This window comes from Falco peregrinus, chromosome 10 (assembly GCF_023634155.1).
Source record: "Falco peregrinus isolate bFalPer1 chromosome 10, bFalPer1.pri, whole genome shotgun sequence".
Lineage (NCBI taxonomy): Eukaryota > Metazoa > Chordata > Aves > Falconiformes > Falconidae > Falco > Falco peregrinus.
Genome location: NC_073730.1, coordinates 28,050,302 through 28,068,215, shown reverse-complemented (window position 1 = coordinate 28,068,215; position 17,914 = coordinate 28,050,302). Strand labels below are relative to the sequence as shown.

Genomic DNA, 17,914 nt, shown 5'->3' with positions numbered 1-17,914 from the left:
TAATTTACAGTATTAAATGTTATCTTATATATTCTGATCTTTAAAAAGTTTAAAGAGGTTACTAAGGAATGGAAGCCTTTTGTAAGGGCTGTCTTCATAGTGTGGTGAAATGTTCTTACCCCTGTAGAAAAAAAGCAAGTATGAGGTTGTTCAGTGGGATGGAGGAGCTTTCTCTGGAAACCAATGTAACAAAGGTAGTGTGTGATTGTCAAAGTGAGAGGAGTGAAAAGAGTAAGGGGAAGCACACAGAGGTAGGGTGAAGCTCTAGGCAGTGTTTGATGGTGCACAGTTCTGCAGAAAGCTCAAGCTAGCTATTTATTGTAAAGAATATCATGAACATGAAGAAGGTCATTATTTCTAGGGGTTTTTTCCTCCTTTTATGCCTGGAGTCCAGAAGAATGTGACTTTTATAGTCTTTGTAATTAAATACATTGCTGCCAAAACCTGACTTAATTGTTGGTTTCACCTCCTAGATGGAAGAACTTACTAGACTGTGGATTTTGGAGAATGGCTTAGATCAAAAAGGCTCAGGGCTTCTCTTCTCGAACTGCAGCTTTCTGGCATAGGCCAGACCCAGACCATTCTGGCGGCTTGTGGTAACAAGCGAACCTCCTGGTGGCCGATCAGAGTGGTCTTTTCTAGTTGTGAACTTAATACTGGTGGGGAGTTTTCATAGGAAGCAGGTTTTTATTGGAAAACGATTCATCAAAACAGAGAGGTTTTATGGAAGCCCAAGCAATAGGTCTAGCGGGTTGTTTAGACATGGGTGGAACTTCTGATCAAAGGTGAGGAAAGCCTTCAGGCTCTGGGGGACCACGTTCTCCTGACGTGGTTTAGATTTGGGCTTTGATGTCTCACTGTTGGGTACGCCTGGATGAACGGACTGCTGGCTGGTCTGCGGGAGGGTCTCTCTCACTCTGTACTGTTGAATTTGGTTTACTTGTTAGAATCATCTTGATACTAAATCAAGGCATGGACTTGAACCTGGGATTTCTGTAACCTGGTGATGCATGTCGTGCCTGCTGGATTACTGTAAAAGGATCCACAAAAATATTTTTGGTACTGTGCTTTTGGCAAAAAATACCAGCCCCTGGGTTAATTCTGAAGTCAAACCAAGCCGAGGTTTTTGATTCTCGTACTTCAGCTGGAGGGGAGAGCTGTCACTGTCCTCAAGCAGGAATAAAAGCGTTCTGCAACAGCTCTCAAGAAAGCGCACTGCTACAAGACGATAATGATTGCACTGTAGTTGGAGAACAAGCATGTGGCATAACTCCCATCACTGCCTAAAGATATTACTTATAATCCTCTTATGCAGTCATGTGATACCAAGTACTGGGATAAGTCATTAATCAGAATATTAGTTGTGTTTATGTCATAAAGGCTTGTTAACTCCAACAATGTCCTGGGGAAAGTGCTGCTGAGGAATCAAAAGAAGAAAAAAAAAAAAAAAAGCTGTCAAGTTTCATTCTGTATCCATCCATATAAAATGCAGGCTTTAAAACTTCTGGCAATATGCCAGGATGTTATTGGCAACAGTACTTGCATGGTTAGTATAAATAGTGTAGATAACTGTTACATTTGGTTGCACTTTTACCCACATCCCAGCTCTTGGAAAAAAAAAAAGAATAATTTGAGTGTTGATAAATACAAGTTGACTAATGATTGTTGATAAATACCAGTTGAATAATGATAAACACCAGTTTACTAATGATAAACATTAATTATTAATAGCAAAATAGATGAAACCATTGGTTAGGGCAGGGGTGATTTGGTATTAAGCAAATTACTGGAGAGGGAAATCCTTCACCATGTATATGTGAAAAGTATCAATTTTCCTTTTAGTGCAGTGAATTTAATCTTTTATCTGCTTTGATTTTGAAAACAAATTTCTAGAATTTTGGAAGGGAACTATTTTAGTGCCTTCCCTGTGCTTTGAATTTGAACCTTTGGAAGGGTTTTATATTAACATGAGATGAAGTGTGTGTTTCTGCACCTGTTGAGGCTGATTAATCAAATGAACAGGAACGCTTTTATCAGGCTGGCATTTTATAGTATGCTCTTTTTTTATTTTCTACCTTACGTTATCAGCTTACTGAAAGAATCTTCACATAGGAGGCCAAGACAGTTCTGTCCTGACTCCACTGGATTTTAAACTCATTTCCCTACTATGTCTGTTCTTCTAACGTTGGAGATGAGATGGCTGTTAGCATAGTCTGGAGTTCCTAGCACTTATGGCAGTAGGTGATTTCCCAAACTGGCTTTTCTGCTAAATTGTTTAGATGTTGGTTAGACCAGCTTGTTAGGTAAACTGTGGACATGATGAGGGCAACTAGGAATTAAGGACAGCCACAAAACACAGACTGTAGTGGAGTTTAAAGATGTACACTGCAAATTTCTTCAGCCTGCTGTGTGCCGTGTGTATTGGAAAAAGTAACCATCATCCTATGAAGGCTGGCAAGGGAAGCACCAGATATGTGTGTAACACTGTCTGCACCAATGCTAGGTATTATTTTAATCCCTACATCTCAAAATATATATATACAGAGAAAGTGAGGTTCGTATCATCACTTGAATGTTTCTTTGATGATTTTATTGCATAATGTCATCTAGGGGGGGTTACTTTAGATGTAGACAATGTTATGTTTTGGTTCTGGAAAGCACTAACCAAACATCAGGGACTCTTGAGAAATACTTAAGGGTGTTTTACTCCATCAAGCAAAAGAATTAATGCATAATAATGTATGGATTGTTAGAAAACTTTAAGGGATCCACGTCATCACAGTGAGTTCTTAGATCATTGATTAATGTAGGATTGTCTTAAATTATCCTTAAAATCATCCTTCAGTTCAATACAGATACCAAACCTGGGGAAGGCAAGTCTATTTCCGGGGAGGAATTAAATGAATTGAGGTGTCTTTATAGTTTGGCTTTTGCCCTTAAAACAAACCAACGGAATCAGGGTGTTTGAGGTTGGAAGAGACCTCTGGAGGTCACAGGCTCAAGCAGGGCCCCCTGGACATGGTTGCCCAGGACCATGTACAGACAGCTTTTGAGTATCTCCAAGGATAGAGACTCTACAAGCTCTCTGGACAAGCTTTGCCAGTGCTCGGTTATTCCAGTAGTAAAAGTGTGTTTCCTGATGTTCAGGCAGAGTTTTTGCCTGTGACTTCTGGTCCTGTCACTAAGCACAATGAAAAGAGTCTGGCTCTGTCCCATTTGCATCCTCCCTTCAGGTGTGTGTGTATATATATATATATATGTGTTATAGGAAACCCCTGAGCTTTCTCTTCTCCAGGCAGAACAGTGTCCCAGCTCTCTCAGCCTTTCCTCATAGGAAAGATGTTCCAGTCCCTAAATCATCCTCATCGCCCTTCGTTGGACGTTCTTGAGTATGTCCATGCACTGAGGAGCCTGGAGCTGGACGCAATACTCCAGGTGTGGCCTCAGCAGTGCTGAGCAGAAGGAAAGGATCTTCTGCGACCTGCTGGCAGCAACGCTGCTCTTAATGCAGCCCACTAGCCCTATTTGTGGCAAGGACACGTTGCTGGCACTGCACTTCCTCCTTGAAAGAAAAAGAAAATGAATTGTCTCGTTTTGAGAAAAAAACCACCTGAAGTACACGTATTGAGGATAGCTGTGCTGAGGGTGGAGATTTTGTTGAAAGGATATCCTTGTTTGACTGCAAGTATTTTTGAATATTCCCTGCCATATAGAACTACCCAATCTATTCTAAAAGTGTACACAGTTGAAATAGCAATTGTCGCTTTAGTAGTATTTGTCTAAGTTGTGCTGTTTGTCAGGGGTGGATTAGCAAGGTCAACAGAGAGTTTCTGTGGCAGGAATCCATCTGAACTTGCCCTTCAACATATTTCCCAAGTCATCTTTATTGGGCCTGTACGCCTGAAGGTATTTTGATTCATTTGCAGAGGATTATACTGTACATAGGTACTGGCTGAATGCTGTAAATGTGTTCAATATATAAACACCTCTTCCTGCCAGAGGAAAGATGCTGGCAGTGGCTGGATGTGCGAGTTAATTGTTTTCCTTGCACTAATACCAAAGTTTTTGGCTTTCTTCAAAAGGGGAACCATCTGAAATCACAAAGAATAATACAGAAGTTGAACAGATTGGGGTGGAGGGTTAGCAGAAAGGGCGAGGAAGAAAAAGCTGTAATGCTTGACATAGACTGGAATGCTTCTGTTGGGAAGATTTGTTTGAAGAAGATTCTACTTTGACCATGGTTATAGTATTGGATTACTTACCTCCTTGAGTCTGTCCTTAGTAACTCTCCTAAATTAGAAGAATGTCTGGATTTGTGTCGCATGTTGCAGTATTCATTAAATACACCAGTAAAAAAACAAACACACACACACGATTCTGTCATTCCTGAACGGTCAGCCACATGGTTAGTTCCTGTGCTTTATGTATGTTAAATACCTATCCTCACCTCAGGATTGGAACATATTATCACAGTTATTGAAACCAGAGTGGTAGGCATGATTTCCTATACAAATCTCGGTCTATAATGTTTCTTGATTAATTTGCATGTCCTTTGTGTTTGATTTCTAGTTCATGTAGAGCTTGATCATCAGGCAAATACACTTCTAGAATTGTATTTGTATTTGTTTTTTAAAAGTAATAATACCATCAAATCAGCTGTGCTTTGCATCTTGTGGTTTTTTTCAGAACTAAAGACAGTATGTATCACGCGCTGACTTATGCCACCATACTGGAGATGCAAGCTATGATGACGTTTGATCCTCAGGACATACTGAATGCAGGAAACACAATGAAGGAAGCTCAAGCCACCTGTCAAAAGTAAGTGTGGCGCAATTCAGTCAATGAATAGTCCCTTCATGGGAAAGTTTTGAAAGACATAAAGGCTAAAAAAGGACACGTAATTTCATAGAATCATAGGAAAACTGAGGTTGGAAGGGACATCAGGAGGTCTTCTAGTCCAGCCTCTTGCTTGAAGGAGGTTCAGTTATGAGGTCAACAGGGTTTTCAGTGGTCTAGTCTTGAAAACTTCAGTTTACTGCAGTATCTTTTTCTGCCAGTTAGATTTTTGTCATATCTGTAGCCCCAGTTCTGCACTGTCCGGAAGTTATTTACGGTTTACAGACACTGCAGGATCTTCCGATTTGGTGATGGCTATACTGTAGCTAGCTGTCTTTGAGTCAACTGTACTCCTACTTCTGTACACACATGCGCACGTACACACACAGAAAATAAATCAAAAAGCACCCTTGTCCCCTTCCTTCACCAAGGCAGATTTCTGCATGTGAAAGGTAAAAGACAGATCCCAGGAGGACCACGCTGACTAAGTTCTGTATGAAATATGCTGAAGTTTGTGTGTGTGGTAACATGACAGAGGGTTGGTGAGCACTAGAAATATGTTAGTGAGTGTATGGGTGGCCAGCTGAATGATACGGTTCTCTGTTGTTGATGCTTCATGTTCAGAATGACCAAACTCACTTTTCTACAGATTTAGGAAGAAATCTACAGTAGCTGATTCTATCAACAACCTTGTGCATAGGCAAAGCCTTGAACACTTCACTGAAGGTAACGTCGTCCCTAGCACACACAATGTTTTCCTCTTCTTTTTTTTTTTTTTTTTCTTTTCAATCTGCAGTTTGAATTGTGTAGAATTGTTCACCCAGAGTGTTTTTGCAGATTGTGAGTTCACTGACAAAATCAATTATTTGGCATGTGCTGGATCAGTGTCTTGGCAATTGCTGTGTTACCAATGTCTAGAAAGTTTCTAGATCCAGGAATTCCTGGAAAGCACCAGAGAAATTCCTGCAAAGTTTCTGTACCTGTGTGTCATTTCTGTTTGGGGTTACCTCAGCAGTCTAGAACTAAGCACTATAGCAAATTTTGAAAAGATTTTTCTCAGTTTGAGCTTTGTGATCTTATTCCTATCTATATTAATGAGCTAATAAGTGGGTTTTAATTACTTTGTGTCTGATTTATTTGTTTTCTTACCCTCGTCACGTGATGCTAGAGGAAATCCATGCAGAAATCTGCTATGCTGAATGTTTACTTCAGAGAGCAGCACTCACATTCCTCCAGGTATGGATTCCTGTGTAGCTTTTTTGGAGGGGGAAGAAAAAAGTGCATACTATACAGGTTTCTTTTCTTAAAATTAGTGAAATGGTAGAAGACCCTAGTTTGACCTAGTGGTGTAGGAGTCTCACCTGGATTTTTAAATCTGGATTTTATCTGGACCATCTGCTGATGAGATAGTAGAATGTGGGGTTTTTTATCCCTAATGATTATCTAAAAATCCTTATGTTGATACACGTAGCACTGAGTCCCCTATGATGCCCTTCTCCAGTCCCTTTTGAATGTGTGCAATTAACGGCAGTAAGCACCGATTTTCAAACACTGTGTGCTGAGATATCGGATTAAAAAAAAAAAAAAAAAAAAAAAAAAAAAGAGATGGTCATTGAAGCTGTGCTATGCTAGAATGCAAGCAAGACTTTCAAGACTTTTGTTTCAGTCAGGTTGGTTTGCTTTCCCAAGGCTACTTCCTCACTTGTTTGCTCTTGAACAACTAGTACGGTCTGCATAGCTAATAGGCTCCACACATGCTTTTTGCTAAACAGTGCTGCCTGTCTTTAAAAGAAGGAGATCTCTCCCTCTTCTTTGAATTTTATCTGTCTGTACTAATGAAGCTTGATTTTTTTGATGGATCAACATTAGCAATACTTACTTGGGCTTCAGCTTGCGATTTAGATTGTTAATCATAGTTGAAATAACTGATTTTTTTCTTCCTGATTTGGCTGTACTTGCTACATGACAGTGGGATTGCTCCATCTTTGCAGAAGGGATAATAAAAGTCACGTTCACAAAGGGCTTCTGCTTCTTGGATCAAAGATGCTGATTGAGAATGAAATGCAAGTGGTGATTTTATAGTTGTTGGGAGTTGCCAGATGGGCTCTGATTTATGTTGTTTATGATAATTTATGAACCATGTAACCCTTTTCAGCAATCTGCCGTGCCCCTCTGCTGGGAAACTACTGCTTCATAGAAAAAACAGTAGTCAGAGTAGTTTCTTCTGAAGGTTTTTAGAGTGCTGACGATGGTGACTTTATGGTAGGATGATGGACTTTGAAGTGGCCAGGGTGTAGCCACCTATTTCCATATTCCTTTGGGATCCTTTGGGATTAGTAGCCTCTAGCACTGAGCACAGTTTGGTTGATATCAGAAGCTATGGAAGCAAGGTTTTTCAGAACTTCTTCATTGTGCCTGTAAGAAAAGAGTGTTTCAAGGCAGTGCCTCTTGTTTTTAAGCACTATTTTCACAGGCGTCTGTTTTTAAAAGCATTTATAGGTATGTGAAAGATTTAAGAGTAAGAAAATAATTTCTTGTCCTGTTCTGCATAAAGAATGTCTGTGTATTTGCTTCCTCTTCTATTCTGTGTTTAATTTTTCATGAACACATGAACTGGTTTTAAAAATTAAACAAACGCACTTGGTTCCAACAGCTATTGAAGTGGGTTAGATTTGAAGCTTAGTGTCAATGACCACATCCAGTTGAAAACACATTAAAATTAGTTTCAGGATTTTTCAAGGGCTGTACTATTCTCACATTATTTATCTCTGTTGTTGGTATCATGAGTATTCTGAATTTAAACATTTTTAAACCATCTTCTTTCCTCTTTCCATTTTCCATTCAAAGGAAAATAGAACTGAACCTTTACATACGGTTAGGTATGCTGTACCTCACCCCAGCTGCTAGTTAAAACCTGACTTTCTTTTTCTACAGAACAAAGGAAAAAGGAAACACATTTTTCTGTGGTTATTTCTTTTGCATGTGATTGGGATTCAAGTCTCTGGGGATGTATCATCAGAAATTACATGCTCATTTATGGTTATAGTTTCTGTCCTCAGTTATCATTCTTGATAAAGTTGCTGAAGGATGACTGTAAAGGACGTAGGCTGGTGGTGGTGTTGCAGGCTGCAGGAGTAAGCCCTGCTCTTCAGTTCGGGTCATTAGGCTTCCTATACTAGTTTACAGAAAGCAAAGTCCGGAAGATGTTGAACTAACTTTGATTGGATTGAGTTATCCTCCTGACTTACAGAAGGATGGAAAGCTCTTGGAGGCAGGTTCTGTCTCTGTTTACATACCTATGAACACAATTGGGCCAAATGTTCATCTAACCTATGCTGTTTTCTCCACAATGCCTTATACAGCCTCTTAAAATACCATCACAGAAAGATCATCTCCTAAATCACAGGTAGTCTTCCTATCCCAAAGTAACAGCAAGTATCAAAACAAGCCAGAATGACAGATTATATGCAATGAGTGAGGCAAGAAACTGACACCAGAAAGTTTCAAGACTGAAGAGTTCTCTCTTCAGGTTACAACTGTAAACTAAGGGCCCCCAGATACGCTTTACTGTAAGTTCTCGGTGCGTTATAGCTTGTAATGTAACATGTTATCACGCTAGTATGGATCTCATAGATACTTGAGTATTGAGACCAGAAAAAAGCATATCCTGCACAGCTTTACTTTTCCTTGTTCCTTTTTAGGATGTGTAACTATATTCTGTAGGCTCCTGAGGATGGGCAGTTATTCGTATCTGGTGCTGAGTCAGGAAATGCTCAGACCTTAACTGTGCTGAGGGACAAATGACAGAAAGGTATTTTTTGAAAGAGCCACAAATGCATGTAACTTAGGTGCCGCTCATTAGCTTTGTACCTGTGTTCAGTACTGCAAGTTCAGATGGTCCAGAGGTCACAAGGGCTAAACTAATCACAGAAGACATCAAAATAAAGTGTACATGTTTGAACAGAGTGAAAAATATTTTAATATAGAAAGGAAATCCTAAATCTGTGTATTGTTTCTCAGAGACTTACATTGTCTGTGTCATGACAGTTATGTTCAAGACACGTTCATCTCAAGAAGACAAAAGCCCTTTATGTGCTTACAAATTCATGTTGCTAACCTGTTTCCATTCTAACAGGATGAGAATATGGTTAGCTTCATAAAAGGAGGCATCAAAGTCCGAAACAGTTACCAAACATACAGGTAAGTTAGAGTGATGATGTGAATAAGTGTATTCTTTCAGTAAAAAATGCTGACAGTCAAATAGTCCAATTTGCAAATTAATTACTGTTGTATTTATTGCAGCCTTTATTGTGGGCCTCATGTCTATAGCCTTTCTCAGCCCACACAAATTCCTCCTTTGCCTAACAAAGGACATTGATATTATGGTTGATTTGGATTGTAAAGATAGTGGACCCTAACGCTGTTAACTCCCAAGGTTTGCCTACTTCAAGTACTATATCCTTGAAATTATGTCAAAAAATAACTTTTCTAAATGATGTAGTGCTCTGTGTCTGTATAGCACAATTTGGAGGTCTTGCAGTCATTAGGCACAAGTAATGACATTTCTTTATAGTTCAAGCTGCACTTTTTGGAACATTCAAAACCAGTAGCTGAAGCACAAGTAATTCTATAATAAATGCATGAAACTAAAAGAAAATTACGAGACAATAAACTGAAGAGCTTGCAATGAAAAGTGTAAGTGGCTTCAAACAAAGATTAAACAAATTTCCAGGAAACAGATTTATAGGGGCTAGTTAGCATAGTAGAGCAGATGCAGTCTCTCTGCATCATGAAGTCCCTGAACAGACAATTCCTAGAGGTTGCTTTTCCAAGCATATACCACTGTCTGAGTGAAATTTTTGCTTAGTTGGGCTTTTAATCTATTTAAATATGGCAGTTGTTCTACTCGAAAGAGAAAGCATGTGCTATTGGAAATGATAAGCAGAGTTGCTTATCTGAACTCACAATATGCCCATTACTTAGTGTCTGCAAACCAAAAACATCTGCTTAAGCAGATTTCTTTTCATCTAGGAAGTTACGGAGAGCTACTTTCAATATACACAAAAGCTTTTGAAGTACAGTAGTAAATTCTGAAAATTACATTAAGATGTACACCATGGGAAGCATAATCAGTTGTGCCACAGTAAATTAGTATATGTAAAAGCAAAGTGTTATAAATCTAGTAGCCCTTAGGTGGTCTTCTGCAAAAGAATGCTAATAACTTGCATATTATTAAAACATGTATTTTAACAAAGGGAAAGTTTGTATGTGAGATTGGCAGTTGTGTTTTTTGTACTGTACCTTTGATGTAGGAAGAAATAATTGTTTGCAGTTTTGGTGAGAGCATGGTGCAACAGGTTACAGAGAAAACAATGAAATACGGAAATGGGACTTCACTTGTTTTGATTGATCGGTATTTTTACAACATAGTTTCCGATATAAAAAAAGTCATCTTTCCTTTCCCCACTGTCAGCAGTACTGCTTGATAATCTGCAACAACAGTAACACTACAAAGACAGGAGGAGTAAATGTTGCAAAGATACAATTTTTAAAACTCTCTTTCAGGGAGGGAAAAAGATGGAATGAAATAGAACAAAATTCAGAATGGAACATTTGCTTCTTGACAGTGAATAAAAAGTATCAGAAAACTTCACAGTAGTACAGATTTATGTGAATAATTTTAAAAACTGAAAGCTAAATATGCATCATGTTTTGTTTTATTTTAGGACTTTAAATCTGGGCTCAGAACAGCCACAAAAAGTCACATGTCTAGCAGACACAAAACAGCATCCAGTCCAGTTTCTCCAGAAGTATACTGAAAGAGGGAGAGAGATGACAGTGTCTGTATTTGTGTGGGTTGAAGGCAACTCTAAATGCAGGTCCATTGTAAAGGCTGCAATTACAATGAATAGTCCTATATCTGTTGATAACAACCAGCAGATAAAAACATGACAGCCTGCACACAAGTATATGGCTGCCATTACGACAGTGTTTTTCTTTTCCTACTAATCAACAAAATAAATTAAAATAGTAGTGTGAAAAACACATACCTACAGAAAGCTTGGAGACAAAACAGATTCAAATCCAGCTGGATTACACAGGGAAACTACAAGGGAACACTACAAAGTTGAGATATATGAAAGTTAGAAGAATAAGTGAAAAGTAAATTCCGCTATACCTGCCTGTTTAAAAATATTTCTTACAATTGTCTTCTCCTGTAGGTAACAAAATGTTCTTTTGAATGAACATGCACAGAAAGAGAACATCTAATCCAGGGATTTGTGAAACTCAAATCAAATTTGCTAGTTTAAACTTCCTGCATTGCCCCATCGTATCTTCTTACAGTTGTAACGGTTAGTGTTGCTCCCAGCAGCCACTGTAGAAATATTTTCAGGCAAAAATACTGCATCTGTTTGACAGGAATTCATCTCCAGGACTCCATATATTTAAATTGATAGTAATGTGACATAAATGTTTTGTAGATAAGTCCAACAAAATGTTGTTCACATGGATGAGATGGCAAATTGACCTTTTTTGAACTACTATGTCATTTGAGATAATTGGGTTACTTTCTTACTGAATTGTAATTAATCATTTTATTTACTGACAAAGTAACAGAATCTTGCGCGTTTTCAGGGAGCTGGACAGTCTCATACAGTCTCCGCATTATGTCAAAGGAGAGAACCATCTTCATTTTGAGGGAGGTGTAAAACTTGGAGTTGGAGCATTTAATCTGGTATGTCCTAACTGTTCTTCTCTTGAGCTGAAGTCCTGCAACCTCCTGAAAATGATCCTAACTTAAGTATGTGTTTAATCAGTGTTACTAATCATATGGTTAAAATCAGGTGTATGCACTGACACTTGCAGGATCCCAGTGCCTGGTCTAAGAACACCAGGTAGTAATACACTTTAGAAATAAAAGAGACTACTACCTGCAGCATGGACAACACCGCCTTGTGTGTGCGGACCCGCTCACGCATCTTCATGGGGAGATTATCAGGGTGTTCGTTAGCCAAGTGACCAATGTTTGGGAGGCACTTGGAAGGGAAGATGTTACGATCTCATGAGAAGAGACCCACTGGGATGGGGGCCAGGAGAAGCCTTGCGCAGAAGCAGCTGTTGCCTGTGTGTGTTGACTTCCACTTACTGTTTAACAGGCACTTGGGAAGCAACCAGGGACTTGGCTGTTAGCAGGGCAGCTGGTGGGACAGGGGACATGAATGGGGCCTGGGCTGCTGCTCAGGCCGCTTTTGGCCGTTGGTGTTTGTGTTCTGGTTGGAAAGCAGGTGGTGAAATGGTACAGGATGGTTCCTGCTATGTCAGAGAGGCATTGACCCAGAGATGGTGAGAGGTGATGTGGTTATTCAGGTGATGGGCTGCAGAAAGTGCTTGGTGCTTCTCCTTGCTTGCATGACTTTGTGTGAGTCTGGCACATGCCCAAATGTTATATTTACTGCACAAATGACAAATCTGTCATGTGCGGTATGCATCCAGTATCTGAAACATCCAAGAAGTAGTAGAGTTACTAAGCATGTGCTGTGTAAACGTATTTCTGTGCGGGGAATGTTGGAGGCACAAGGTCCCTATATTAAACAGATATTTATGTTCAAATTGCATGCAAAATATAGTAGGTGTATATATTTACCCAGAAAATCATCAGGAGGCAGCTGGCAGCTGAGAGGCAGAAAGTCTAAGTTACTGCATAACTGTTGCATTTCTTTCTATAGACATTGTCCATGTTTCCTGCACGGATTCTGAGATTACTGGAGTTTGTTGGATTTTCTGGAAACAAGGTAAATGTGAACTAAATAGTATTGGTACATTCCCCTCACTCTGAAATTAAAAAATGGAGACAGGAGTTTCTCTCTTCTTCCTCACGCTAGCTGTAACCCTCTGAAACACTCCAATTGGGATCACACGTGCGCATCGTTGGCACTGATGCTTTCATGCAGCTCAGTTTTCCTTTGTGTTTTTGTCTGAACTGGTACACTTTGAAGGTTGTGATACCATTGCTCAGGGATGTTACAGTTCTGAAACATGATAAATACAATGGTTAAATACAATTATGTTGACATATTTTTTAGTTACTTGTCTTCTGATGTATGCTTGTGCTTAGAAATCCATTGTCAAAAGTGTATTCTTAACCTTTAATATATTAGCTTACTTATTAGTTACTGTCGTTATGGTATCTGAGTGTCCCTGACAGGTTCCTGTGTGACATCCAGTTGGGAAAAAAGAAATTCAGTTTCATTTCTGATATTTTTTTTTCCTCCATGTCTTTAATAGCAAGTGGTAACTTGAGTGTGGCACCGAAATTCTCTTTGCCTGAAAGAGTAAGTGTTTTTTTGCCTAGAGAGTAACCAGTCTGACCTGTGTTGTTTGTGCATGCAGTTTAAGGACAGAAGTTCAGTAATGAAGCACCAATAAATTCACATGAACCTCAGTTATTCTGCAGGACAGGTGCACAAAGTGCTGTGTTAGTTTTTTGTGGATTTGTTTCAAAATAGGATGCTGAATTGATGAGAATATCTTGGCCTTGATACCCTGCACCTGCCCTTGTCTCTCATTCTACCAGCAGAACATGAGATGCATTCAGATTTGGGTTCCTGGATTAAGAAAACACAGTTTGTTTAACCTAAACCACTAGTCACATTTCTTTCCTAAATGCTAGGTAAGGTAAATGTTTGATGTCCTGCAAACACAACAAAAACTGTATAAACAAGTTAAAATGTCACTCTCTTGTAATGCTTTCTCTTTACAAAACAAGTTTCAAGGAGAAAAATGTTTCCATAATCAGGGCTGCAACCTTATGTGACAGGTGAATGAGTGTCATCACCATTTTATTTGTTTACAGGAAGGATCTTATATCTTATGATTATTTATATGAAAATAAAATAGCTTGTTTAAAAGCAAGGAGCTTCTGGCAGAATGTGGATTAGAACTTGGAAATTTCCAGGAGCTGTTTCACAGGCAGTAGAGGCAAAAATCAAATAGTTCTGCCTGTCAGTTACAAAAATGAAGAACATCTAAAGCAAAATATTCTTCTAGAAATGTAAAGGCAATTCAAATTCATATACCAGCAGAGTTCTGAGAATACTTTGCTGAACACTCATTACTGCAGATGAAAATTGTCCCTCTAATTGAATTTCTGTTGTTTTCTTTTGGCCCTGGGATTTCTTGTATGGCTATGAGTGGGCTGATATTTGTGTTGGTGAGTCAGCTCTTGTTCCAGATTTTTAATAACTCACTGAGACATGACCTAGATTACCATAAATTTAAGCAAAAACCTGTTGTCTGTGCACCATAAAAAAGGAGTATTTTAAACATGTTGATCAAAGCTCATTGGTGGCCGTTTATTTTAACATCCCAACAAAGGCTTTCTGCATTTAACATTTGTCAGTCAGATGCCTAAAACCAAAAGCAAAATTGCCATTGCCATCCTTTCCAGTGGTGGTTTTCCAAAGCTTGCAAGAGGAAGCTGTCCCCTGCAGTACAGGCAGGAGTCTAGAGGGTGAAAGGAACAGTGACAGAGAAGAGCGAAAGTGATGCGTGCCATGTGCTGCACCCCATCCAGATGAAAGGAGTTTGGAATACATCTGTGTTTGATCTTGCAGTCTTTTCCATTAAATGCTCGTGGTGACCATCAGGTTGTGCAAAGAACAAAAGAGCTGTGATTAATGCCTTGGGCTGTTTACAGTTACCTGAGAGAGCTACAGTGCACTGGGGGACAGCTTGCTTTTGTTGTGGATCATGTGTTTATTAAAACTGGATGTAAAATTGCATTGTGATATCTTCCACGATACTAACCTGCCTTGAAGCCAACAAATTTGCCCCTAGGGACTCTTCCTGTCTCTTGGACATGTCACGTCTGATGGTAAATGAGGACTTGCCCAAAGCTTCGTTAGTTCCTAAGCCATTTGTGGGCACTGTAGACAACATGATCAGCTTAACAGCAGTCTGGAGTCTCAAAATAGTAGCTAGGATAAGATCAAGAAATTATAAAAGTAGCCTGAGGCCTTTTTTGTTCCCTTCCAGTCCAAGATGTGCCAGTTGTGCCCTTCCCACTGTTCAAGCTCCTTTCACCGGTATCGTTAGTTAAAATACAGGCTTGTTTGTGTTCAGTGGCGTAGGGCCAGTGTTTGGGCATTGGGGTTCAATGCAGTTTTGCCCAATTTCATGAGGTTTTGTGGGCAGAGGTATGTATTACACACCGCTGGGCATGCTGCGCTGGTGAGGCATGCCTGCCTTACTCACTGGGCAATAGATGGAGTGTGTGTCCCATCTGGACTTCGTGTGTTTAACAATAACTATCTTCTGGTGTCAGATCAGAAGGGTCCTTGCAGTATCTCCCATGAAAGCACTGAACCCTTCTCACTGACTCCACCAGGTCTCAGGCTAGTATTTACTCTTGTTCTTATTTGGGAAATGATTTCAAATCCTGTGTTGCTAAACTGTAGAAAAGTTTGACATGAGCCCACCATATGTTAAGTGCAGTTTGTCAGGGGGTCAGATGACAGCCTGATTTCAGGTGAAGACAGGGAAACTTTGAGATGGAACCAGTTTCTTTCAGATTGTACTTTTTGATGTGGGAGGACATTTTTCCCAAAGCAGCTGAGCCGAAGAATACGTGTCGATTTGTAATAAATCGACTTCACTTTTCCACTATCACCAACAGAATTGCGTTTTGGTCTCTTCTGCAAATTTTAAATGAAGATTAAATCTAAAATTACTTCAAACAATACATTCATATGCCTTGTCTACCAGTTTCATTAGTTCTTCGTAAAAGCTGTTAGTAGTAACGATCCTCCTTGCTAAGCCTGCAGTCATGTGATCAGGTTATGGGACTTTGCTTTGCTTTCATTGTCAAGATCCCTAATTAAGAGAGTCATTTAAAAATACCAGTAAAGAGCTTTCACTTCAGGAAAGTAGATGGATTCTGGGCAGTGACAGCTGAAATAAGTACAGACCAGCCTCAGCGTGGTCTGATAATGGATTTGAGCATTGTCTGTGTTCATCCTGCATTCGCTCTGGGAATCCCCACTGCTCATGCGAACGCCAGAGCATTGGATGTCTTGGGACAAGGATTAAGTCAGTGAGATACTGATGGAATGTAATGTAGTGGCAGTCTTGGGAATGAAGAGGTAGTGGGATGTTATGAGTAACTGGCACGGAAAGGTGAGAGTTAGCATATTGGATCACATTTGTCTCTAAGAAGTGTCATGGCTCCCTGCTCTGTGTTATACCTTATGCCCTTCAGAGTAATTTACGTTTTGTGTGAAAACAAATGCTAAATGTGTTAATGGCATTTAAGTATTTTGGAGAAATTACTAGAACTCATTGCCTTGACACCTGTTTTATATTTCTGGTTGGAACTTTGGAATCTATTGTAGCAAATATACTCCGACTTTGTTCAGAAGCTCATTCCTGGTGTTCTGGGATTGCTCGCTTCACCTGTGGCACAGGTGTGGGAGATACTTCTGGGTTGGTTATGGTTAGAAGGTGTGTCCTGACAAATACAGGATGGTCACTTAGTGACTGGCACCAGTGAGTGTAGTTTGCTTACAGAGTTTCTCCTTAGGCTCAAGTAGTCGCTGCTTGTGATCTGGTTCTGAGATCCTCCATGTGATCCCAGGTGAGGATTACATGGGGGTATTGCCCAACTCATGACACCTCACCTAGCTGATTAGGTTGGCCGGCTAATCTCCGTAGGCTCCCTGCGGAGAAAGAGTAGGTGCTTGTAAAGGTGTGTCGTGCTGTCTGACCTAGGCTTCTGTGCCTTGCAGGAATACTCTGTCTCTACCAGCCACAGGGGGGGCCCAGGGGGGCTGGCTGGCTGAGCGTGGGATCTAAAACGTGTTTCCCAGTGACACCCTTCATCGTCCCATCTTCCTGGGGATCTCCTCGTAACAGAAACAGTTCGCAAGAGTGTTTTTGAGGAGAAGCAGCTTTGTTACAGCCTTTTCTACAAGCAAGCATTGTAGTACTAGTAACAACTGCTTCTGGATCTCTCTTTTTCACACTGTGTCCACTCATTACGCTGCTTTAATATAGAAGGTTTGGAGTATTCAAGTGGCAGAGTGCAAAGTAAGCATTCTTCAGCACCTGTACTGGGCAGCATAGGATTATGAACGTACCACAGAGTGAACTAACTGGCTTGGTGAGCTTCCCGTACCTCCTGTGTAACTACTGCTCTTAGGAATTCAGGCCCAAATATGCCAGATTTGCAACGCTCTTCTGACGAACAGGAGATGTTCTTAATCCAGTGACTTCACAATTACTGCTTTCCAGGATGCAGTCCCATGTAGGCGGGTGTGGGTCGCGTTCCTTGTCCGTATAGATAATAACTTTGTGGTTCTCTCTACTAAGATACATGTCTGCGGCTAAAATACATAAGTGAGATCAACTTGACAAAAGCTTAAATTATTCTATATGACTAATAAAATCTGTTTCTGTATCATTCTTCGTGCTATTCAAAGATGTGATCAGCCTTCATTTTATATGTATTTTTATGTTCTATGGAAGATAACGAACACTGTAAAGGCCTGGTACTGATGTCAGTGAAGGCTCAGTGAAATATCCAGCCTGAAGATTTTTCTCTTCAAAAAAAATGTACTTTGGAAATCTAATTTGGAATTTTTTTCTGCCAAAATTCATTCCACAGAATGTTTTGTCTTACTTTTACCTCAGAGTGTTGTAGTGGTACTTCTTTTTAAAAAATCCAAATATTTGTGGTTTTCATCTGGCCAGTTTAAAGAAGCTGGATAGATCATATTTTGTTACTTACCTGTATCAATCAAACTTTTTGCTCTTGGCAGAAATTGAAGTTGGCTTTATTTTGCAGAGTGCTTGATTTCCATTAAGTCATTGATTTTCAGTAATGATTTTACTATCTTCTAATTTCTTTTGAAGTGGCATGCAAGTCAGAATTTTCACTATTTTGTCCTGGCTAGTTGTTGTACTAATTGACATGCAAATATGTGTGTTAATGGTACCTTTCCCTGTAACAGTAATTGATGTAATAAGGTAAGATTTTTAAAAAAAACCAAAAAACAACACAAAATAGCTGATTTATGTGAAA

General features: G+C 39.7%; 1 protein-coding gene across 2 annotated transcripts in view; it reads left to right on the top strand.

The window, feature by feature from the left end:
- The window catches only part of TTC39A (tetratricopeptide repeat domain 39A), a 50,157-nt gene that overhangs the window by 14,432 nt on the left and 17,811 nt on the right, over positions 1-17,914 (top strand). For both annotated transcript variants that reach the window (XM_055814783.1, XM_013294621.3), the window contains exons 3-8: positions 4,687-4,818; positions 5,486-5,562; positions 6,005-6,072; positions 8,972-9,036; positions 11,473-11,572; positions 12,564-12,629. In XM_055814783.1, coding sequence (XP_055670758.1) covers positions 4,687-4,818; positions 5,486-5,562; positions 6,005-6,072; positions 8,972-9,036; positions 11,473-11,572; positions 12,564-12,629 — 508 coding nt within the window. The remainder of the gene's footprint in view (positions 1-4,686; positions 4,819-5,485; positions 5,563-6,004; positions 6,073-8,971; positions 9,037-11,472; positions 11,573-12,563; positions 12,630-17,914) is intronic.